At 40.4% G+C, this 24,935-nt stretch overlaps 1 protein-coding gene across 4 annotated transcripts in view; it reads right to left on the bottom strand.

Moving 5' to 3' along the window:
* The window catches only part of FAM172A (family with sequence similarity 172 member A), a 369,694-nt gene that overhangs the window by 91,861 nt on the left and 252,898 nt on the right, over positions 1–24,935 (bottom strand). Inside the window, exons 10-11 of one of the 4 annotated variants that reach the window (XM_029057094.1) lie at positions 18,757–18,841; positions 17,754–17,776 (exon numbers count right to left, since the gene is read on the bottom strand). The exons of 1 other annotated variant lie outside the window; for it this stretch is intronic. In XM_029057094.1, coding sequence (XP_028912927.1) covers positions 17,769–17,776; positions 18,757–18,841 — 93 coding nt within the window. In that variant the 3' untranslated portion in view covers positions 17,754–17,768. Of the gene's footprint in view, positions 1–17,753; positions 17,777–18,756; positions 18,842–23,007; positions 23,106–24,935 lie in introns of those variants that run through there. 2 more of the 4 variants (XM_029056677.1, XM_029057172.2) reach the window with 2 other exon arrangements.

Genomic DNA, 24,935 nt, shown 5'->3' with positions numbered 1-24,935 from the left:
TCATAAAGGAAACTCCAATTAGTTAATAAGGAAGATTAGTTAATACGATTAGTTCTTGTGTAACCAAGAGCCAGAATTTTAGCCCTTAAAAAATTTCTAAGTAAACCTGAGATTTGAAAAAATGGAGTGTAATTAGACTCATATCTATTTTAACTACTTTTAGTCCAGCATATATAGGTTATGGTTAACCTAATTTTACAGAGCACTTGTGGACTGAACCTTCCATAGCCGAACTCTAAACATTCACACAGCATCCATAAAGCTTGAATAAATCATTCAGGAACAATCTTTAAGCCATGGTCTAAATTGAGATTAAGAGCAATAGAATTATAGCTGAATTAACATTTATTACACAGAGCCTCTCACACAAGAATAAGTTATCAACATTGCTTACAATTTCTCCAAAAAAAGAGTAAAAATGTTTCCAAATGTTTAACTTAATCCCCGTGTCGTGATATGCTCATTTTCCACTGGTAAATGCAGAGAGCTCACAAAGAGAAAACACACAGAGCTGGTGCTAGAAATTCAACGTTTCTGGCAAAACTGGCATATCACACCTCTAAAAGCAATTTGGGGACTTGGGGGGTGTCAAGAAGGGAGAAGGGGACTGCTGCAGTTTTCCGATTCTTAACATCCCCTCCTCTGACCGAGCTTGGGAAATTCTTGGTCCTGGGGAATCCAATACTGCTTCACACTTGATTCACGAAAGATATAAGCAAAGGCTCCAGAGCTTTCTCCGTATCTGCCTTCTGTTCATGCTACTCCCCAGACTGTGCTCTACAGTCTTCCTAAGTAAAGCCTCCTTACTGGGCCTTGCTGTCACCTCACCTACCTCCAACTCAGGTCCTCCCCTCCTCCTGGACCTCTCTTCTCCTTCAAATCTACCAACTTTCAAGGCCCTATGGAAATCTCACCTCCTCCAGGAGGCATTCTCTGATCAACTTTCTTCTCCTCACATCCTATCCTCCCAAGTCCCACTTCAGCATTTGGCCATCTACCCACACTCGCCTGTACATATGTCACACTATTTAAGCACTTATCAGTTCTACCATCACAACATCTCTACAATCTGCCCTTCCCTCCCCATCCAAAGTGCTACCACAATAATCTAAGCACTTATCACACCCCATCTTGACATCAGCCTCTTTGCCTGAATCATTTTTCTGAAAGGAAAATAAAAGTTCAGTCTCCTGTCACTCCTCAAAAACTCCAATGTTGTCCATCAACCTCTGCATCAAAAAGGAATTCCTTACCGTTGGCTTTTAAAAAAACTCAATCAGCTTTTCCCCTCCTATCTTACCGATTTCCTACAACAAACCTAGCCCATACACTTCTAATGCCTCTATGGGACATTTTGTTCTCTGGTGTTGTGTTGTTGTTAATGGTATTTGTTAAGTGCATACCAGGGGACAGGCACCGTAGTAAGTGGTGGGGTAGTTACAAGTTAATCAGGTTGGAACCAATCCATGTCCCGCATGAGGCTCACAGTCATAATCCCCATTTTACAGATGAGGGTGGAGAGACACAATGAAGTGAAATGAAAGTGAAATGTCTTGCCCAAGGTCACACAGAGCAGACAAGCGGCAGAGACAGTATTAGAACTCAGGCCCTTCTGACTTCCAGGCCCATGCTCTCTCCCGTAGGCCATGCTGCTTCTCTGTGCTCAACATGTTCCTGAAACATTTTTGCGAGGTCCTGAGACACCCGCTTGGGGAGAGAGCTTGGCCCCAGCTGAATAAAGTTGCATAAGGGACTTGATTTAGCTCATTTAAGTGAACAGAAGGATGCAACACCAGGAAGGGCATGTGGCTGTTTCTCAGCCTATCCTGATGTCCCCCGTCTGTAACATGATACCTAAAATCAATGATAAATGATTTTCAACCAGGACTACAACTTATATCTTTATCAAGAAGGTTATTTCTATTTTGCAAATCTCTCAACATCAGACTAATCACTTCTTTTGAAAAGCCTAAATATTTTCATCACCTTTTACCCTACTTCATTTCTAGAAATATTTACTTATTAGGTTAGAGCCACTTGTCTACCCTCTATTGGTGGAAGGAGTGAAAAAACTCAGTGCAGTTCACTAAATATATGTTCGCTGCCTGAAGCAGACTGATCAAAATTAGGCCCCTAATAAATGTTTTGCTGTACATGCTTTGGAAAGCTCAGAAGTACATATAGAGCCACTTGAGTTTAACAGATTTCTGGCTGTGGTTCAAAAACAAACTTATCTGCTGAAACACTATAAATTACTGTTGTCTAGTGGTTAGAATATAGGCCAGGGAGTTCACTGACAGGCTCTGGCACTGACTCTCGACAGAGTTTGGGAATATTATTTCATCTTTTATTAGAGTTCCAGTTTTCTCACATGCAAAATGTGTGTGACTACTTATTTCATCAGGAGTTTTAAAAAAGAATTGTCATGTATGTCTTAAAATCCTAGCAAAATAACGGAAAGAAGAAACCCCGTAATGTAAAGGGTCATCCGAGCTCTGCCGGCAGCCTGCAGTGTATCTGTGGGTAAATCACTGAATCTCCCTGTATCTCAGTTTACTCATCTACAAAATGGGGAAAATACTACCTTCTTTCCTATTAACTTCACAGGGTTGTTTTGAGGGTGAAAATGAGGTGATGTGAGAGCACTGTGGGAATATAAGCACTAAATAAAACCAAGCATTATAATCATTAGGGAATTTTATGCTCAAAAACAGGGTTAGATGGGTTCCTGTATTACCCACTTTACAGATGGGAAAATATCAGGGGCCAGAGAAGATTATTGTGTTGTTGGCTTGGGGTTGTAAGACAAGAAAGAATGCCCTCTAGGACCAGACTGTGGCATAAATCCCCCTGTGCATCACAACTATCACATTTCTTGAGTTTACAAGTTTACAGGGAGGTGCCTAAGGCATGTGCAAAAAGATCAAATCGTTAGTGCAGAAGCAAGGCATCCCTGTACGAATTACCGGCATATTTAAGTTACTACAAATAAACTGAGGTCAAAGAAATCAGCAATTTCCCCAAAGTCATCAATAAATAGGAATATGTAGAAAATATCTAAAGGCAAGAGAGCCAGAGACAGGGAGATGGAAAAGGAGAAAGAGGAGGAGGAATAAAAATGTGATGAGTGAAATATTTATGGCTAATCTCAATTGATATTTAAGAAAATACACTTAGGGATACAGATATGATTCCACTTTACAAATGACATAATTACTGTTGTTAAAAACAATAAATTCTTCATTTGCATTTCTGTGAAAGACAGTATTTAGTTTATATGTAGTTTTATTTCAACTCCGATATCATAGGACCAACTGTGAGCAAATATTTAAATCTCACAAATTCAAGCACCTTCTGTTTCTTAAGCATTCACATGGTGTATGCATGCTTACAGGGAATGTTCACCAAATAAATTAAGTGTTTACTAGCTAATGGAAGAGGTTCTGTTTGAAATTAAAATATAATTTTGAACAGTGTGTACCAATTTACAGGATCACAGAGTTGGAGGGGATCTAAAACCATCAACTCGTCACAGGTAAATGACTGACCTATTCAGGAAATATGGCTGTCGGTTCCTCTTTAAAGACAGGAGATGCTGTAGCTATTTTTGAGGGTCAAAGCAACCCCAGAAGGGATGCAATAATTCCTGATCTATTCTGTGTGTCCTACCTTTTATCCTAGCCTCTCTTCCCTGAACAATTTCTATCCTTGCAGTTCAAAACTACAGCTCCATGCTAACCCATCACATATGTTTCATTCCAAGTAGAATACAGTCACAAGTAAGGCCTACAATTTTCCTGCTTATTTCCTTGACTAAATAATGATAATAATAGTTGTTCAGCAATTACTATGTGCCAAGCACTGTACTAAGTCCTGGAGGAGATTCAAGTTAATCAGATCAGACCCTGTCCCACGAGGGGCTCTCACATTTTTAGTGACAGCAATTAATGACGATGAATGAATAGTAAAAAAATAATGAAGAAACATTTTAGGTAGTGATGGGCTGATCCTTTCTTTTGCACTAGACTGTTTCCTACTAGACTGTAAACTCCTTGAGGGGAGAGATCATGTCCAGCAACTACACTGTACTTTTCCAAATGCTTACTTAGTTCAGTGCTCTGCCCGCAGTAAGCGCTCAATATATACCACTGATTGATTTTGTCTTGTTATTTCCTTGAAACGTACCCTGAAATTTCCTAAGCCCGCCCTAAAATTCATGCCTTTGTTCAGTTTAAGGTAAAGGTCACTAACAGTATTTCTTGAATGGCCAGTGGGTCAATGCACTGTACTAAATGCTTAGGGAAGTACCACAGAAAGAAGTGACAAGTTCCCTGCTCATGAGGACACTTACAAATCGAGTAATCAGAATAAACAGTAGCTTGAGAAACAAATTATGCTTACAGTCACAAGTGCACAAGGTATCAAATAAATATGAACTTGTAGAGGTGGCTGTTGCTTTGACATGATGAGGGATGTTGGGAGTTAATCGGGCAAAGCGTGTTAGTTTAGTGCTTTTCCCCCCAGGATGGCTCTTTTTCTTCTTCCCTTTATTTAGCAAAGGATCAATATCCACTTGGGAAGCTTTCTTCCCTACAGAACATGCTGTTGTTGAGGAATGCAAGTATTCTCTTAGGCAATAGCTGTGCTTCAACCCACACACTGTATCTGTTCTTGAAAATTCCATCTCAGCTTCTGTCTCCTTCATCCTTCCTCACTGTGCCATGCTGGGTGTTTTCTTCCAACCTGCTCTGAACCAGTGGGGCCATGAAGGGCTTCAGCATTGGCATCCCACAAATTTCAAAATATTGGGAAGGCTTTGGCTATAACTGGACTCTTGATGTCCAGAACTTTGGGGCTCCTGCTGGTTCCCCTTACTCTCAGACCTATTGGACTCTGTTCTTATCTTTAATGTTGTTTCTGTATTCTTATTGTTTCAAATCCCTCTCCCCACTTACTCCTGGATGCCAGGAACCATGTCTAATTCTCAATGGGGTGTTTTTGCCAGTCCTCAGTACAATGTAGCACTTCATAAATTCTTCCTCCTCCTCTTCCTCTCCCTGCTTCCAAGCTTGGCCATGTAAGGGTTTACCAACAGAAATGGTCTTGACTGCAAGATGCAGGCCAACTTCCTCCTGCTCATTTTTCCCTATCGTCCTCATTTTCCTGAAAAATTATTAGGATAGCTTGTTTCTTCACAACAAGACTCTTCCAGGGGTGTTAGGGGAGTGGATAAGGGTGGATGGGGAGTGGAGGCATGGAATTAATAGAACCATCACTAAAGCCTAGTTTCATCGCTAGTGGGATGCATACAATTCCCCTGTAGGCCCCACTGCTCCAGGGAAAGGAGATGATGGAATGTTTGCCCTTTGGCAGAAGCTATGTGACCTAGAAATGGAAGGAGTATGAGTCTAGAAGTCAGGGCACCTGGATTCAAATCCCAGCTCTGCCACTTAAAGATAATACTAATACTACTAATAATAATGGCATTTGTTATATGCTATGTGCCAGGCAATGTACTAAGCACTAGGGTGGATACAAGCACTAGGCACTGTACTAAGCACTAGGATGGATCCCGCCATTGACCCCTGGCCCACGTCCTCCCGCTGTCCTGGAATACCCTCCCTCCTCACATCCGCCAAATTAACTCTCTTCCCCTCTTCCAAGCCCTACTGAGAGCTCACCTCCTCCAGGAGGCCTTCCCAGACTGAGCCCCCCTTTCCCTCTGCTCCTCCTCCCCTCCCCTTCCCCTCTCCCGCCCTCTGCTCGTGAGGGGCAGGGACCGAGTTCAATCTCATTAAATTGTATCTACTCCAGCACTTGGTATTGTGCTTAGCTAATGTAGCTAATGTCTGTCTCCCCCTCTAGACTGTAAATTCCTTGTGGGCAGGGGATGAGTCTACCAGCTCTAATATATTGTACTCTCCCAACTGCTCTGCACACAGTAAGTGCTCAATAAATACCACGGATCGATTGACTGATAATACATGCCTTACAAATGTCACAGAGATAATTATTGCTGGAAGCCCGTGGATCTAAGCATTCTTGCTTCTAATTGCCACTCTCCTGCACTATGGCAGGGAGAACGAAGAGGCGTCAGGTTCGGTCTTCCTCATCCCTTTCATGGAGTATTACTTTCTGTCGCTTACTTTAAAATTCTCGGCTAACACTTATGGCTCTAAATTAATGACTTCCGTGATATGATCCAGGAGAAACAAAACATATTTTTGCTACTGTTGTCTCAGTGTGATTGCTTTCCTAATGAAATGTCAGAGAAGCATACAGTCAATTCGCATTCTGTTCTCATTCTATTCTCTTTTGAGTCGAAATCACGCTACTTAGATAGATGACCAATGCCACCGAGATTTCTTTGGAATAAAACATTCATGTCTGGTATTTGTATGTATCTCATACATTACTATAAAGTGTAGCTTGTATTCTGAAAACCCAAGAAGATCACTCTTCTTCTACTTATTAACCTTATCCTTAAAACTATTTATGGAAACCATGGGTGTCTGAACAGTTGAGAAGAACCATTATTGTCTCTGCTTTTCATAGATATGCTACAATCAAAATAAATTAAAGACAAGCCACTTGGATGACCTATTATATTAGCATGATTGGAACTTTTGATGACACTAGTTAGCAGGAAAAAACAGGGTTTCTCAATAAGTTCACATATTAATTTTGCAGGGAGAAGGATTAACCAGGCCTTGATGAGAAAATTTTTTTTAATTATCAGAATGAGGTGTGATACACTTCAAATGAAGTTCAAATACAAGGTCCGGTTCATTGGAATTTATTCTAACGCATTTCCCTTCACCTACATAGTACTGGTCGGGTTGGGAAAAGCCTGATCTTTTCTTAAAGTTGGTAAGAATATATCGGAAAACCGATATAACACGTGACATTGTAAAATCTATCTTCACATTTTGTAGTTACTATTATAAACCAAGAATTTGGCGACTGGCCAAAGCCTTAAGTGTCTTCTCCCTATCCTCCAATTTCTTCCTTTCTCCCTACATTTGAATTATCCCTGTTTAGGAAACTTAAAATGATAGTGCACCTGTCAACTCCCTCCACATATCCCGAGAACACAATTGCTGTTTTGGTTCTTTTTAAAGATAGTTCCAGAAATCACTACTGCAGGCAGCCAGGGGAGAACAATCCACCATCTTTGCTGGGATCATGAGTTTCGGTGCTGACCCTGCCTCTGAGTAGTAAAATTCTCTTTTGAAATATGTCTTGCTAAATATCTTATTCCCCCTGCCCCCATAATAATTTGGAACTTCTGATCTCCCTGAACAATTTATTTAGTTGATAGATATACTCAGGGTGGGTTAGGAAGGTAGTTTCATAATGCATAACTACCATAAGCGATATAACTCAAGCTTGGAAAGTCTGATCTTTTAGGGGAGGTGACAGAATTTATTCAAAGAGGAGTTGGCCTTGGATTTGATCATGATGATGGGTGTGAGGGCAGAGAAAGAATGACTTGGACACTATGTCCACGAAAAAATAGTAGGGCATTTTTTTCTCTGCCATATGGCAAAATCATTGCTCAGACACCAGTGGTCATTGGTGGAGAAAGGTACGTTCTACCATCAGCAGGATGTGCACTTCAGTTGCCTTTTCAATAGACAAGATGATTCACACTGAGCCATCCATACTCTCTTTTTGGTATCTGTTCAGTTCTTACTATGTGCCAGGCACTGTACCAAGCACTGGGGTACAGAAAAGATAATCGGGTTGGACACAATCCATGTCCCCAATGGAGCTCACAGTTTTCATACCCACTTTACAGATGAGGTAAATGAGGCGCAGAACAGTTAAGTGACCTCTCCAAGATCACACGGCAGACCAACGGCAGAGCCGAGATTGTGCCCAAAACCCATTGGTTCATATACCCAGGTGATGGATAGCCTGCAGATGACCATTTCAATTGAGGATTATGTTACCGCTGGTGAGATCCTACCAGGCATGTGGTTACTGCTAAACTAACACTGACGATTGGCAATTGATTCCAGATTGTGGGCAAGCAAAAACTGTCCTTTGCTGCCAATTTTGTTACGTTCATAAACTCTAACTAAAGTCAGAGGAAATCTGTTGATAACAGTAGTAACAATGCCTAGATTCAACAGCCAGAAGTACTGTCTCATTGTGGATTATAAAAAATAATTACAGATAGACGGCTTCAGCCGGAGATGGTGAAACAGGTGGCAGGGCTGAGGCCGGCTCTTCTCCGCAGCCTTAGATTTTGGCCGTTTTTTAAAAGAAACCCCTATGCTGGGCCTGCAGGTGAAGCTGGTTAATGACCTTGCTTTGTTTTTCTAGGGTGATAATCAGGAGTGCTAATTAAATACAAGTTTGGCTGGCTTTTCTTGGTCTGTCAATCACTCAGTCGGTGATATTTATTAAGTGCCTACTGAAGGAAAAGCGCAACACTACGAGTTGGGTATTTGTTAAGCGCTTACTATGCACCAAGCACTGTTCTAAGTGCTGGGTGGGGAGAGTACAACCCCAAAACAGAAATGAGACCTGTGGTTTCCTGCCTCTCCAGAATGCACTGCACTCTACTCAGATAGAGGGGTAATGTTGGAAGAATGTTCCCTAATTTCCTAACAGCCTTCTATCCAAAATGGACTGTGAAAATACATATTACAGAAGAACTGAGTACATATTCACACTATGGGTTTTCTCTTCAGAGGAATGAACGGACTAATTGTAACTATAAATTACGACGTTGTAAAAGAAAACAGACATATGGCAAGTGCTTTCATTCCCTACGTACAGTTCTTTAACATCAGCGAGCATCTGGTAAAGCTTTATTGCTGTGCTGAACTTATTATACAGGGCTTTGCCACCCATCAATCAATCATTCAATCTCTTGTATTTCTTCAGGGCCTAAAATGTGCAGCACACTGTACTCAGTGCTTGGGAGGCTAAAATAGAATTAGTGGACCTGTTCTCTACCCTCGAAGAGTTTACAATATAGCAGGGCAGGTGGGCACTAAAATAATTGAAATAGGAAGAGTTAAGCTCGTTTTCGGCTGGGAACATGTCAACCAACTCTGTATTGTACTCTCCCAAGTACTTAGTATAGTGCCGTGCACACAGTAAATGCTGAATAAATACCACCGATGATGGTAAAGGAGTATAAAGGTATGAAGAGGTCTGTTTATGTGAGTGAAAGAGAGAGAGAGAGAAGATCCAAGTGTTTAACATTTTAAAAGACAGCAACATGGCCTAGTGGAAAGACCGATGGGCCTGGGAGTGAGAGGACCTGGGTTCCAATCCACCTTATCACTTTGGCAAGTCATTTAACTTCTATGTGCCTCAATTTCCTCAACTGTGAGCCCCATGCAGAACAGGGACTCTGTTCAACCTGATTAACTTGTATCTACCCCAGTGCTCAGAAGAGTATTTGACACACAGTAAGTGTGTGTTTTAAAAAAAACACCCAGGATGTTCAAATTCCCTCCCATTCTCCAAATCCAAAATTCCAAAATTATTAGCACAATTTTCTGGAAGCTAATGGAATGGTTTTTTTAGTTGAACAAATTCACTTTCATGGCCTTCATGAACTAACATGGAAGCTCAAATCGAAGTGATTTGGGGTTTGGGGGAAGAAAATAGAAATGAATGGGGAAAAGGGTCCTAAGTAGAGGGGAGGAGAGGTGGGAGGGGAGGGATCGGAATGAATTCAGGGGCTATATTCGGCAAGGTATAGGTCAAAGGGAATTTGGCATACCCAAATCATTATCACCAGGCTTACCAATCGATATTTAATATAATAATATTTCCAGTTACACCCAGACTTTATCTATATGTGCTGTCTTTGCCTTAACTGTGCTTTATTTTATTTGGCGTCTTATTGCCACGCTTTTTTGCCTCCTGTTGTGTCTGTTAATTAGTCATGGGATTTCCCACACAAATGCATTTGTTGAGCCCTAATCGTCATTGATGATCATCTTTGAAGTTGCCTCTGGGAAGATCACCATTGGGACAGACATGGTACCTCACCAGTTACAATTTAAAGAGAGGAGAGAAACAAACTGTCAAATTCAAGTATACCCTAACAAACGCACGGACTGATAAATTAGACTCTAAACATAAGTGCCCCCAACTGTGATGGGGGAAACCCTACGCAGAGGTGGGTTAGGGAAACAGTTAGGATCAGAGTCTTACTCATGCCGAGAAGGCTTACTCACGCAGAGAGTTTGGCTGGTTGAATGAAGCAAACTGCTTTAAGCCTGGGGAAACAAATCTTTTCCTGAAAAGTGGGTGAAACACCAGAAACAGTTCACAAAAGCTGTCGTTTTTACTGAATGCTACTTTGACACACTGAGCCATAAAAATGATAATTAAAATTTTTGCCAATGCTCTAAGTAGGCTTCTAAGTGCAAGAGCACTGATGTCACATTACAAGTCTTCAACGACAAAATGTTCCATGAAGGAAAATGACACGTGAAGGAAGACATGATAACGTTAAAGTTGTTAACATAAAATGACAAAATGAAGCAAATCAAATGAATTTAGTTTTTATCTGGGTCCAGAGCCTTATATTCTGAAGCTCTGCGGGAAGCATTAACAGTCACATCATCAGCTGTAGCATTTCCTAAGTACTAGAGTGCCAAGATTAAGAAGATAACATCAAAATAAAAGATATATTCCCTACCCCCTAAGAGCTCATTATCTAATTGATGTCATACAATAATACTTAACTTTTAACTCAGGAGAGACCAATGATGGAAGTCCTCCCCCGCCTGTCCCGCCCCCACCCTTTGAGAGTCCCCAAATATTGGTTATCTATGAGAACAAAGCATGATTATTCTCAAGGAAGCAGGGAAACTTTGGAATAGGGTAGTGGTGTTTACTAAAACACTCCCTTTGTATTTTAACAAATATATAGGTTTAAAAATACATAAATGAATGAAATAATTTGCTTGTGACTTAACTGATGCTCCGAAATAAACACTTTGCTGAAACAAATACATGAATACACCACAAGAAAATGCAAACATTACTCTTGGATTTGCACCCTTTATTCCCCCTCTTTTGCCCCAGAGCACTTATGTTCGTATCGGTAATTTATTTATACTAATGTCTGCCTCCCCCTCTAGACTGTAGGCTGGTTGTGGCCAGGGAACGTGTCTACCAACTCTGTTATGTTATATTCTCCCAAGTACTTTGCACACAGTAAGCATTCAATACGTACCCTTGATTAATTTATCTTAATCACCATGGAAGGATACTCAACTCAGTAAGAAAAATTCAGGTCTAAAGGGAATCCTCAACCAATGTTCTGATCTCCCCTTACAGAAAAAAATGTTCCCCGTGGTTAGAAAACCATTCCGATTCCATTAAAGAGATCACTTATTAATAATTTATTTGGAACATCTACTTTCAGAAAATAGTCTTGAGTATAAAAGCCCCGAAGCTTTCATTGTAACCCTCAAAGAATGTACTGAACTGTATTGGTACAAAACAGTCAACACAGCCGAGCAAGGCTAAGCCGAAAGGCACTCTGATGGGTCAGGAAACAATGTAACTTTTTAACTGAGTTTGTGCTTTTCTGAGAAGAAATATTTTTAGAATGTTCATGCGTTGAGTCTGGCCAAAATCAATCAATGGTGTTTACTGAGAGCTGAGTGCAGAAAACTGTACTAAGCGTTTGATGATACAGTGTATTATACAGTCAAATTGTTCCCAAGCTGGAGAGTGGCAAATTATATTATTGAGAAATGTGGCACAATATTTTAGAGAGCAAATAGGATTGTGGCTGGAAATGAGAGCTGAAAACCAGTAATTCAAGATCTAATGCGGGATCCAGTCTGACAAAGGGCCCTAAACTGGGGTTAATCACTCAATCAGTGGTATTTGTTGAGTGCTTACTGTGTGCAGAACACTGAACTAAGTGCTTAATGGCTAATAAAAAAGGCTTATCTGTGCCAACAAGTGTCACTTATAAGGAAGTCATTTCATTATCTTTTGGACCCAAATCATCTTTTGCTTGTTCTGGAATTATCTCCAAGTTTTTAACTATAAGGACCTGAGATTTGAAGGTTATGGGTACCCTTTTTATATTAGTGGAAATCCAATGCCTGTATCAGGTAACACAACGTTATTTACACAGAAATCCTAAAAAATAATGAGAAAAACAAGCATTGACTCTGAGAAAATCAAAATTCAGCATCAGATCAAAATATCAGGCAATGTTTAATTCAAAACTAACTTTTGTTACATACAAAAAAAATAAAACTCCCCTTAATATTTTAAAACTGACAAGTAAAATATCTTTGCTTTCATTGGCTTAGGTAATGCAATGCTTAGAATATCACACAAAGGCTTCTCTAAAGTTACCCTACTAGGATCCTGTAGGAATTAAAAAAAAATACTACCAACTCTCTACTTAATCATTCACGCTTGAGCAAAATTCAGTTTCAAATCGAACTTTCTCCTGATGAGAATCCACTACCAATGGATGTACCCTTTAGCTTCTCTCTGTCTCTCACGCTTTAATAATAATAATTCCAGTATCTCTTAAATGCTTGTTTTGCACCGAGAAAGGGGTAGATATAAAATAATCTGGTAGGATACAGGCCCCACCTGACATGGGGGGCTTAGGTGAAGCAGCAGAGAAGCAGCGTGGCTCACTGGAAAGAGTCCGGGCTTGCGAGTCAGAGGGCGTGGGTTCTAATCCCTGCTCCATTGCTTGCCAGCTGTGTGACTTTGGGCAAGTCACTTAACTTCCCTGTGCTTCAGTTACCTCATCTGTAAAATGGGGATTAAAACTGTGAGCCCCACGTGGGACAACCTGTATCCCCCAGGGCTTAGAACAGTGCTTTGCACATAGTAAGCGCTTAACAAATACCACCATTTTTTTTTTATTTTTATTTTTTACGTTCTAAGGGAGAGGGAGAACAGGTATCTTATCCCCATCTTTACAGATGAGAATCTGAGGCACAGAGTAGTTAAGTGACTTGCTCAAGGTCACATAGTAGGCAAATGTTGGAGCTGGGATTAGTATCCTGCCTCTCAGTCCTGAGCTCTTTCCACAAGCCCAAGCGGTTTCTCATAAAACCTTCATATACCTATGTGGAAAGTGACTGAAAGCTGGGTGGCTGGGGGGGCTCACGGCCTTAGCTTTCCTTCTAGGCTTCCCAAGTCCTCCCCTTCTGCACAAGTGGAGGAAGGCGAGCTCCTAGAGGGCAGAAGTTGCATCTCTCTCCTGCTCGTGACGATTTCTCAAGCAACTAGTAAACACTGGGCAGTCAGTAAAGAGGGAGAGGTGCCACATACCCACTCTTGGTTTTGTTCCCTGACCTATAATAATAATAATGTTGGTATTTGTTAAGTGCTTACTATGTGCAGAGCACTGTTCTAAGCGCTGGGGGAGATACAGGGTAATCGGGTTGTCCCACATGAGGCTCACAGTCTTAATCCCCATTTTACAGATGAGGGAACTGAGGCACAGAGATGTGAAGTGATTTGCCCACAGTCACACAGCTGACAAGTGGCAGATCCGGGAATCGAACCCATGACCTCTGACGCCCAAGCCCGGGCTCTTCCCACTGAGCCACGCTGCTTCAAAGGGCCAGCCGGTGGGGTCACCAGGAGCACTGTTTGACTGGAAACAAGTGATTGTCCTTCATCACTCACCTTCCACTATCAAGAAAGAGCATTTTGACTGTCTTGAAAGCTCAAAGAAAAGAACAGAAGACAGATGGCAGAAACTGTAGATCAGTAAAATATTAACTCTCATTTGACATCTTTCCTAAAAGTGGAGGAGTGGGTGTCATTTCCACTCACCTGCATTTATAGAATAGGAATTTTCTCTCCCCACCCCAGTTAGCAATGAGCCTACTTCTGATTGTCCTAAAATCTGCAAGATTATGTCTGATTCAAAATTCTTCCTCATGACCTTTCGTTAGCTCCATCCAGGTAGTAATGACAAAAATTACACATAATAAAACTTCAATTCTCCATCTACAACCACTGCCTTGGAGAACACATTCGATTCCATGGCTTCGACTACCTCTCTTCAGGGATGATTCCCATATCTACGCCTCCAGCCCTGACCTCTCTCCTTCTCTATAGTCCCGCATTTCCTCCTGCCTTCAGGGCATCTTTCTTTGGATGTGCCACCGATACCTCACACTTAACATGTCCAGAACAGAGTCTCATCCTCCCACGTAATAATAATAATAATGTTGGCATTTGTTAAGCACTTACTATGTGCTAAGCACTATTCTAGGCACTGGCGTAGATACAAGGTAATCAGGTTGTCCCGAGTAGGGCTCACAGTCTTCATCCCCATTTTACAGGTGAGGGAACTGAGGCACAGAGAAGTTAAGTGACTTGCCCACGGTCACACAGCTGACAAGCGATGGAGCCGGGATTAGAACCCATGACCTCTGACTCCCAAGCCCGGGTTCTTTCCACTAAGCCACGCTGTCCCTTTCCACTGCCTCATCCCACCTTTCTGTGGCATTTGTTAAGTGCTTACTATGTGCCAGGCGCTGCACTAACCGCTGGGGAAGATACAAGCTAATCAGGTTGCGGACACAGTCCACGTCCCACATGGGGCTCACAGTCTTAATTCCAATTTTATAGATGAGGAAACTGAGGCACAGAGAAGTGAAGTGACTTGCCCAAAGTCACACAGCTCATGTTTCTGCTCAGTCCTGCTGCTGTTGGCTTGCGTATGGGGTTTCAGTGTGTTGGACTATTTCCTTGCTTTTTTTAAGCTCTTGGTGTTTCCGTTGCATATTTCTACTTTAGCTTCCCACTGCTCTGGAGGGTGGGGTGAGAGGAAGGAGCCTGAGAGGAGGGAAGATAACAAATAATAATAATGATGGTATTTGTTAAGCGCTTACTACGTGCCAAGCACTGTTCTAAGTGCTGGGGTAGATACAAGGTAATCGAGTTGTCCCACGCGGGGCTCACAGTCTTCATCCCCATTTTCCAGATGAGGTCACTGAGGCACAGAGAAGTGAAGTGACATGTCCAAAGTCACACAGCAGACAAGTGGCAGAGCCGGGATTAGAACCCACAAACTCTGACTCCCAAGCCCGGGGTCTTTCCACTGAGCCATGCTGCTTCTCAAGATGAAACTGGAAAGTAAGGGTAGTTCACTGATTCATTCAATCATATTTATTGAGCGCTTACTATGTGCAGAGCACTGTACTAAGTGCTTGGAATGTACAATTCGGCAACAGATAGAGACAATCCCTGCCCAACAACCGGCTCACAGTCTAAACGGGGGAGACAGACAACAAAACAAAAAAGCGATAGTGACAAAGGGTTGGCTCTATTAGGTCACAAGAAGTGTAACTAGTTCCTGTTGAAGTGCAACTCTAAGGGAAAAAGACATTTTTGCCAAAGAAAACAAAAACAAAAACATAAGCCCAAATGCCTTAGTAGGTATCTAGGGAAGTTGTTTAAAATACAAATACTCTTCGATTTCCATAAGACCCAACTAATATAGCCACGTTCGGTATCAGATAATCAGCATGGCCTTGCGGATAGAACTTGGGTTGGGCAAGTATGGTTGTAAAATTCCAGCTGTTGAAGGATTTTTCTTGCCCACCCACTTAACTTGCTTCCTAATAGTTTTTCTTAGCTTTACCTCCATGGAGTTGTTGCTATGAATACCAAATCTTGGACCAAAAAACATGTTTATGTTTTGAATGTAGGAGGAACAAAGGGTGCTCCCACTTGAAAGCATTTTATTTTATGAAATTTTATATATAAAAAGGGAGAGATTGGGAGAATTAGACCTGAAGGGCTACATGGGAGGCAGATAGTGAGACACCATCAACATCAACAAGGAACAAACCCAACCTTTGCGGCCCAATACGAGAAGCAGCATGGCCCAGTGGAAAGAGCATGGGCCTGGGAGTCAAAGGACCTGGATTCTAGTCCTGCCTCTGCCTGTTGCTGCTGTGTGTTCTTGGGCAAGTCACTTAACTTCTCTGGACCTCTGTTTCCCCAACCTAAAATGGATTAAATCCCGGTTCTTCCTCCTATTTAGACCGTGAGCCCCATGTGGTACCGAGACCGTGTCCAACCTAATTGACTTGTACCTACCCCAGTTCTTAGAACAGTGTTTGGCACATAATAAGCATTAATAAACACCATAAAAAATACAAACTGACAGCTACCTTAGTTTTTGAAGGAAATCATATATGACACATTTGTGCTGTAAAGACATATCAATCAATCAGTGGCACTTATTGAAAGCTTCCTGGTGCAGCACACTGTAGTAAGTGTTTAGAAGAATACAGTAGTTAGTAAACACAGTCCCTACCCTCAACCGATTTGCAATCTAACAGGGGGGACAGACATTACAATAAATATGCTGTAGTCTTCTTGAAACTACCTTGAGTTTCGGTCTTTGCGGATATGTTATCTGTACCTTGTCAAACCAATAATTTTCAGCTGGTCTATAAAACTGCTCTCTGAAAAAAACCCACCTCTGAAAAATCATTGACATAGAGTATTTTTAAAAATCAAGTGAAAAAGTCACATATATAACAATACCTCTTGGCAATATTTTGATCTTGTAATCTCTTGTTTTTTTAAAATAATTCTATTATTTGGAAAGCAGATTAGCCTACATCCCCTCCAAACATTTCTTTATCTCTCTCCTGATCAGTTTCATCTGAAGTCAGTGGAAGAGGGTACAGAGGGGTGGAAGCTATGAAACTTAGTCTATTTCTGACAGGAGAGATGTTGAAAAGTATATGTGGCCATTTAAAAAATCTAAAATTTTGCTTAGTCTATATTTACATTATATATCTTTCCATCTACATGTGAAAATCTTCTGTGTATTTTAATCAAAATACATTCTGGTCACAACTATCTTGCTATTTGAGATAAGTGACTTTTTTTGGGTCTGAAGTATCAAGGCACATGAGGCTAAAATTTATCCTCAGGCCTCACTAGCGCCATAAATTGGGTGTATGGGCTCTGAATTCTACACTTATATTGTTATTCAAGTTATAAATACCACTGCTGTAAATAATTTGATTTTTAATTGTTAACACCGGAAGTGGAGTTACTCTATAATACAGATTATACAAGTCAACCAATTCCATACTGCAAATTGAGTCTCTTTCATTTAATCCCACCCATATCCCAGCTGAATCAGAAAAGGGCGGGGTAATTTTTTTGTTGGGAATTTTACTTTAAGTCCCAAACTGGAGCAAGCCTAGCACTAAATATCAAACTAACCAAGGTGGCAAGAGTACAATATAGGCAGGGCTAAGGTTGTGGAGACAGATACCAAATCTTAAATTGAACAAATTTACTGAAATGAAAAATCACTTTGGGCTTTTTCAATCCCAGTACTCTTCCCCTTCAGCACCTGCCAGGTGGAAGTTGGGCTGAGAGGCAAGGGAGGCTTGGGAAGATTTCCAGAATACATGCAGCCCACTGGAGGGTGAGGAAGGTGAGTGTAAGACTGCTGGTTGCTCTGAGGGCCAGCTATCAATTGGGTGAACAACCAAAACAATTAGGACATCCATGTGAAGACAACCTCAGAGCAAGAGAGTCCAGTCCCTAAGATTCCAACTGTTGTTTTTCAGCCTTATCATGCTGATGTGATACAAAAGGTTCTTATTCTGTTCTCCCTATTAGTTGGATAACGAGTTAGATCCCATTAATGCCATGAAAACACAAGCCCAGGACATTGAGTTCAGCAAGGAGGCCGGCTCAAGACATTTTAAAAATCAAATCTTGTATTTGTCTTCATTCGCTTGGAAATATCATTGTTCTGGGGAAGAAAAACGGTAAACTGGAGAATTTCAGTGATATATTTCTTATCCCAACAAAAGACTGGAAAAAACTGGGCCGGCATCCTGAAATATTTTGTAACCTAGTCAGGTCTGAAATTACCATTATGGTTAGGTTCTTGTTCATTTTACCCGTCACAGGAAAAAGTTACTTATATGAATTTTTGAACAGTTGTCAACCCTGATCAAAATTAAGATTCCATTGGCCATACTAAGTTTTTGGTCACTACTGCATAACTTAAAGTATAAAAACATATTTTTAATTATGTTGCACTTGAGTTGAATTGTCACTTGATTTCAGCAAATTTGTACTTGTAATACTACACAAAATTCAAGTAGTAATTTTCCATGTTTCTCCATTACTTTGGTAGACGCCAGCATCAGTAAATTTCATGTCATCCACGTATGATTAAGGTTTTCAAAAAATAAAAATGATGAGAAAATTTTCAAAGTTTGACTCGAGCTATACCCCATATCATCAATGATCCTTATTTTCACTGGAATACAGTCATTATAGGAACAGAACAAAAAGATAGAAATTACATGGTAAATTCAGTTTCAAATGACTATGTATATCATTTTAGGTGTTCAGTAAGATTAACGGAAACATATTATTTTCATTCCACATGTTTTGTTTAGCAACCACCCTTATTTTGTTTGAGCTGAAACTTCCCTGTCTTTGTCCTTACAATCAAGATAAAGGAGAAAAGGACTAGCAACACTTTAGCAACATTTACTAAACAGGTTGATATGTCAAAATAAAAGTACAAAAATGATGACTATTCTGATTAATTTACTTCAAAATCAAATTACAATAGGTTGAACTAGGAAAACTATGAAAGACATTTAACTGAAAAAGAAACTGGAGAATGCCTTCTAAAACACAGACCAGCTTCTCACACGAGAGCGTATTCAATCATATACATATCCCATGTAATATACACTACCTAAGTACACATACCTGCAGAGACTCGAGGACAATCAGGCAACATGGACTCCACTGATGCATCTAATGGTTCTGAACTAGAGACCCAATTACAACAGTTCTGCAATGTAATAAAGACAATTTTCGGATGAACCAATAATATAAGCCAAGAATAAATCTTTAGGCTTTAAAGATTAATTTCCCTGTGTAATCAAACACTAAAAATGCATTCAATTATCTTCCAGAGTTTAAAGCACTTTCCTTTGTAAACACCAGCAATTATTTATGACGAAATGAGTAAACAAAAGATGCATCCTCAGCGACTTGTCTACTGCTATTTTTTAATATAGAGATGTCATACAGAACATGAGGGGTGATGTAATCTATCGTTATTGAGGGGACGGATAACTTTAAAGTTATAAATAAGGAATTATAAATGGGAGAGTAGAATCACCACAATTTGGTAGTGTGAAGTATATTAAACCTTAACAAATTCAAAGACACATTTGTCTATCCCCTACCAATGTACATTCCCAAGAACATCTGAATTTGCCTTTAATCTGATTTAACTTCTTTTAACTGAAACCTCTTCAGGGTACTAAATCATTAGAAAAGAAATACCATGTGTTATCCTTGTGGTTATCTTTGAGGACATAAAGCTTGGACAATCAAATATTCAGCAATTCAAATACTGGACTGTTCTACAGTTTGGACAAACCAACAAAAAAGTACAACCTTCCACACACTCCAAATATTTATTTGAGGCTGGCCCTTTAAGACCATGATTAACTTCATATGGCTTTGTTTGTAAAATGTGAATGAAAAGAACCAATGAATTTCCAGACAGATTTTGTGGGACCCATCCCATCAATCATGTTTGGAAAAATGGCTGATCGCTATTCTAGTAAACAAGCAGGTATTGTGTATTTTTAGATGCTTGCCGCCCTAGTTGTGCACCATGGAATCCGTCCTCACTGTGGAAAGATCCTTGACTGGTAGATCAAGTGTCTTATTGTATTTCCTTAATTCATTCTGTCTGGAAGAAGATGTCAGCTGTGTTGCAGTGAGGGGAGAATTTCAAAGGCCCCAGTCCCCACCGATAAAGGCCGCGGAATGGCTTTTGAATAGATTTGTCAAGGCAACCCTAGTGTTCTGGGACTAGGGAGAGCAGGAACGACATAAAGGAAGGGTTGCTGTATGAGATTAGAAAGTGAAGTTCACAAAGCATGGCAGATTTTTGTAAGAAACTGTAGATCAGTGAAACTATTGAACTGTGTGGAAAAAAAACACCTTGAAAACAAACACACCACCCAGTAATGTTCTTAAAATGCTGATCTCTTTTTTTATTACAAAATGGGCAAAATATTAGTATTTCCATACTGCACCAAAGCTTGAAGGTTTAACGAAGATATGTACTTCCTAATTTGCATTTCTAATCTTAATTAACAGATGAATGCAACAATGAATAATTGTAGAAATCATAAAAGTAGAATTTTTATAAGATACTGTATCCAACTGAAGTAAGTAAAATTAATATTACCACTGATAGTACACTACATCCAAGAGTTCTAGATAATGCAGTTGATTAGCACACAATTAGCCAGCTTTTATATACAATGTGACACTTGCCTGTAAGAAATAAGTATTCTAGAAAGCAGTGTCAAGATATGTAAATGGATGATTTGTTTTATCATTCATCACAGCAACTAATAAATTCAAAAATCATGACTTCTATAGGTACTAAAAATAGGCCACCAATGATACAGGAGAGATAGCTTCAATGAAGAATGACTTTTTTAACAATTCACTCTTTCAATGACAGCAATTAGCGCTACAGACAGGCAGCGATTAGGTATATATTTTAATTATTACTCTTTCCACTAGTGTCCTCAAATCTGATGCAAGTCAGAGATTACTCAGGTGATATGTCAGTCTTTATACTATCTACCTACACCTCACATATGTAAAAGTACTTCTTATAGGAGATTTTCAAAATTAATGAAAGTTATGATACACCATCCACAGCTCTAGTCATGAATCATTTTTCTTATTATTCACGATCTACTTTAGGCAAGTGAAACTTAATGCCTTTCACTCAGCCTTGCATCAGAGCAAATTTTAAGACAAAGTTGTCTGGATTCAAATCATATGATTACAAAATTTTAGATTTATTTTGCGACATGTTTTAAGGTTTTGATTTACAAAGAAAATAGGTATTTCTCTGACAGCCCACCGGGACTTTCATTCTTTATCTTTTAACATTTAAGTCAGAGCTGTCAAACTCTATCCCAGGTGAGCTCTAATTCTATCAGTTATGGCCAATAAAACTGGAAGGTTAAGTCAGGAATTGGTGATCTACAAACAAGTCTAATATGAATGGCTTCACTAAGGGCAAAGAACTGCCTAGTTCTTTTATTAATAATATACCATGGAATAGTCACAATGCAGAGTTTTTTTTAAAAAAACAACCTGAAAATGGTTTATTAGAGAAAACTGTCTGAGTAGTAGGCATTATGTCCTCATGTAGAAAGATAGATACATAAACAAGAATTCTGCTGCTTTTTACAATTCTGCATATTTAAAAATCTCACAAATTGCATAGGTAGGACTTCAAATGCAGAGCAACAATATCTCAATTGTGAGAAAGTGGTGCTTTTTGGCCATTAAAAATAGTATTAACATACCCATTTATAGTTTCATCTACAAAAGAAATGGAAAGAGGACAATTCATGCAAATATCCAGGAAATTCAGACACAAAAAAAATCTGCTCTTCAGAAAACATTTTTGGGGAACGCAATAACCTATACTGACTCCTACACTGAAAAAATTTATGGGGTTACTATTCAACTCTCCAATTACCTTTGACCGAGGAAAAATGAATATCTTTGTAATTATATGATGTTTAAAATATGAATATGATGGACGGTGAATCAGGTGCTGGAGAAGAAAATATTGAAAGCCCACAGGGGATGAAGGAGACTAGATGATTTAAACATCTCATAAACACGATCTAACATGCCAAAAAAGTTCCTCCGAAAAACAGAAGTTGAGGAGTGAGAATCATCCAACATGGACTCTCAAAGAGCTACTAAAGTTCTGAAAGCATGTTCTTTCTTTAGATCTGTTGGGAAACTCTGCATTTTCTTCAGTTTTTGAAAACTGAAGTAATAGATCAGCCTGCAACCAAGAAACCTTTCACGCAATCAAAGAACCTTCACTGGCAACCTAGAGCTCAATGTGCCATGGAACTCTGTTCCCCAGGTGGCCCGCAGCAAACACGGCAACAGTAGATGAGGATGCAGAAAATCGAATGACCGGCACATCCTTTAGGAGACTATCAGAGTGTGGGAGCACCATGGCATAATAAGCTTTAGACCAATCTGGAGAGCTACAGAACTGTAGTGCTCGCCAACCTTCTATATAACTGAGATCTGGACTTCTCAAAGGCACTGCATCTGACTGCTTGAGCCGGCCTATCAGCATCACTTATGGGCCAAACACCTAATATGATGGTAAGAAAGAATTAAAAATAGGAAAGTTCAAGACTGGAGCTCGCGTCCTAGAATAGACGCTGAGCCCACCTCGACACCGCTTCATGGGGTGAAAGATGGGGCGAATGGATAACAGTAGGCTACTCGAATGGCTGCTATATGGTGAGTGGAAATCGGGCAACTGTAAATAAGGGAGAATAGAAAACGTATTTTCAGGACACAGATTGATAACAATGGCATTTATCAATGGCATACACCTCCATTAGCCAGTGGCGGAATGGTACACTACAATCAAGAAAGAGTAGCAGAAAGTGGCTCGGTGGAAAGAGCACGGGCTTGGGAGTCAGAGGTCATGGGTTCGAATCCTGCCTCTACCACTTGTCAGCTGTGTGACTGTGGGCAAGTCACTTAACTTCTCTGTGCCTCAGTTACCTCAACTGTAAAATGGGCATTAAGAGTGTAAGCCTCAGGTGGGACAACCTGATTAACCTGTATCTACCCCAGGGCTTAGAACAGTGCTCTGCCCATAGTAAGCGCTTAACAAATACCAACATTATTATTAAAAAAGGAGCAGCTTTTTCTGAGCAGAAGCTTTGAAAGGATCATGGAAGAAAGCAGCAAAAATGAAAACAGCACCAATCACCACTGAAGAACATGACAGCATAAAAAAGGGCAGTCTTTTTGTGCACCCAGTATAGTTAATAGTGGTTCTGCTCTGTTTTGTTTTGTTGTCAGAGAGATGAATTTCCATAAATACAATCCTCTTCAAGTATGAAGTAGAACTCTATATACTGGGAACCAAAAATTGTGAGAAGAGCTAATAACAATATTCGTTAATTAAGGCTGTGGTTCTCCACCTCTGGGTAGTGGATATGAGCATTCCTCAAGTATGCCTGTGGGAAGAGTGAGCAAAATGACACAGAAGATGGCCATTAAATCAGGCCACCGATCAGAAAACTATCGCTTCAGACCACATGACCAACTGTTATTCTCTGCTTTGGATGCCTTTATTTTTTCCCTGCTGCAGGCCCAGAACCTCAGAGAGGAGGTAAGAAAAGTACGGAGATTCCCGAATAATGAAAGGGGAGAGGCTGTGATGAGTGAAAAAAGGGCGAGGTATGATGACACAGGGTGAATGAGGCCAGGACCTGAAAGGGAATGAGGCTGTGGGATGAGGGTGACACACAAAGATGGTGAGTGAATGAATGTCTCTTATTCTGTCTCTTCCTGCCTTTCAATCTAGCCTGCTCATCATGCTTTTTCCTCTTATTTCCCTTCCCTAAATTTTTTCATTTCTCACCTGAATTTACTGGGCCTGTTACATGGAAAGAGTAAAAAAAAAATCCAGATGCCCCCTCCTGGGCAGGATCATTGGAATGGGAAAAAATGGTGGGAAAACCACTGGATCTCGGTGACTTGGACAAAGGGCAGAAGTAATCCAAAATGAGTAAAATGTTTGGTGTGTGATATAAAGAATTTAAAAGGCCTTACATAAATATATCAAGGGAAAAAAATGTAATGACAGTAAAGCATTGACTACTTTAATTGTAAGCTTCTATGAGATGGAAGAAATCAGGCAGCCCGATCTATCTCAGGGGACTTAGGGGTTAGAGAATTCCTGATGGTTACCCAGGGCCACCACACCAAGGGGGCATATCCCATCAGTAACCTACCTCACTGGCACAGGCTGGATACATTTTCAGAAGCCAGGGTATTAGATGGAGGTTTCAGGAAGAAAGGTTTCCAGGGAGTGCATTATTACCTCTGCTATAATCATTTGTTCTAAAATGCTACATTCGATTAATGCACTGCCTTTGGTAAAACCCTATCCTTGTGTTTCACTTGGCTCTGCTCTGGTTTAGAGGAAAACTGGCCAAGATATCCAACTTCCTCCACCATAATTTCACTTTATATCAAACACAAAAGTTGGTTGGCACATCCTTGATGATTTTAACAACCTCGCCCACTAGTTTCCTTCCACCACCTACCTTCTTCTCCCATGTACTTATATGAATACTTTTGTTTATGCTTGTTGGTGTGCGCATTTATGAGTATACTATGAACATTACCATCTAGGGTTTGGGTTTTTTTTGTGCTCAGTGGTTAGGGCATGGGCCTGGAAGTCAAAAGGACCTGGGTTCTAATCCTGGCTCGATGACATGTCTTCTGTGTGATCTTGGACAAGTCACTTCACTTCTCTGTGCCTCGGTTGACTCATCTGTAAAATTGGGATTCAGAGTGTGAGCCCCATGCGGGACAGGGACTGTGTCCAACCAGATTAACTTGTACTTAATCCAGAGTTTAGAACAGTGCTTGGCATGTAGTAAGCACATACAAGCAACATTATTATTATTATTATTGTAATTATTATAATTAACATTTCTGGGCTGGAGAAGGGGGGACCTGTAAGCAGAGTCTGGAGAAAGGACCTCTCGGCTACAGAGTTATTGCTTATGTGTTGCTGTTGGACTCACTGTGGGTGAAGAGGAGAGAAGGGAGGATAAAGGAGGGACCGCTGAGCAGAGGGGTTGCATAGAAGCATCGTGGACTACTAGCATTTTGTCTTAGAAGGGAATCAAGACTTCATCCTTCAGCAAAGGCTTCAGAGCCACTCTTTCCTCCAGGTAGGGCAATTTTGGAATTATCCTACGCCTGACTTGGTGACGACTGTCAGGAAGCTTAGAGCTACGCTACGTGAAACGGATGAGGGCATCAGAGCAAAG

This window comes from Ornithorhynchus anatinus, chromosome 1 (genome assembly GCF_004115215.2).
Source record: "Ornithorhynchus anatinus isolate Pmale09 chromosome 1, mOrnAna1.pri.v4, whole genome shotgun sequence".
In the NCBI taxonomy this organism is placed as follows: Eukaryota; Metazoa; Chordata; class Mammalia; order Monotremata; family Ornithorhynchidae; genus Ornithorhynchus; species Ornithorhynchus anatinus.
The sequence above is the reverse complement of the archived record's forward strand: the minus strand, read 5'-3'. Positions and strand labels throughout refer to the sequence as shown.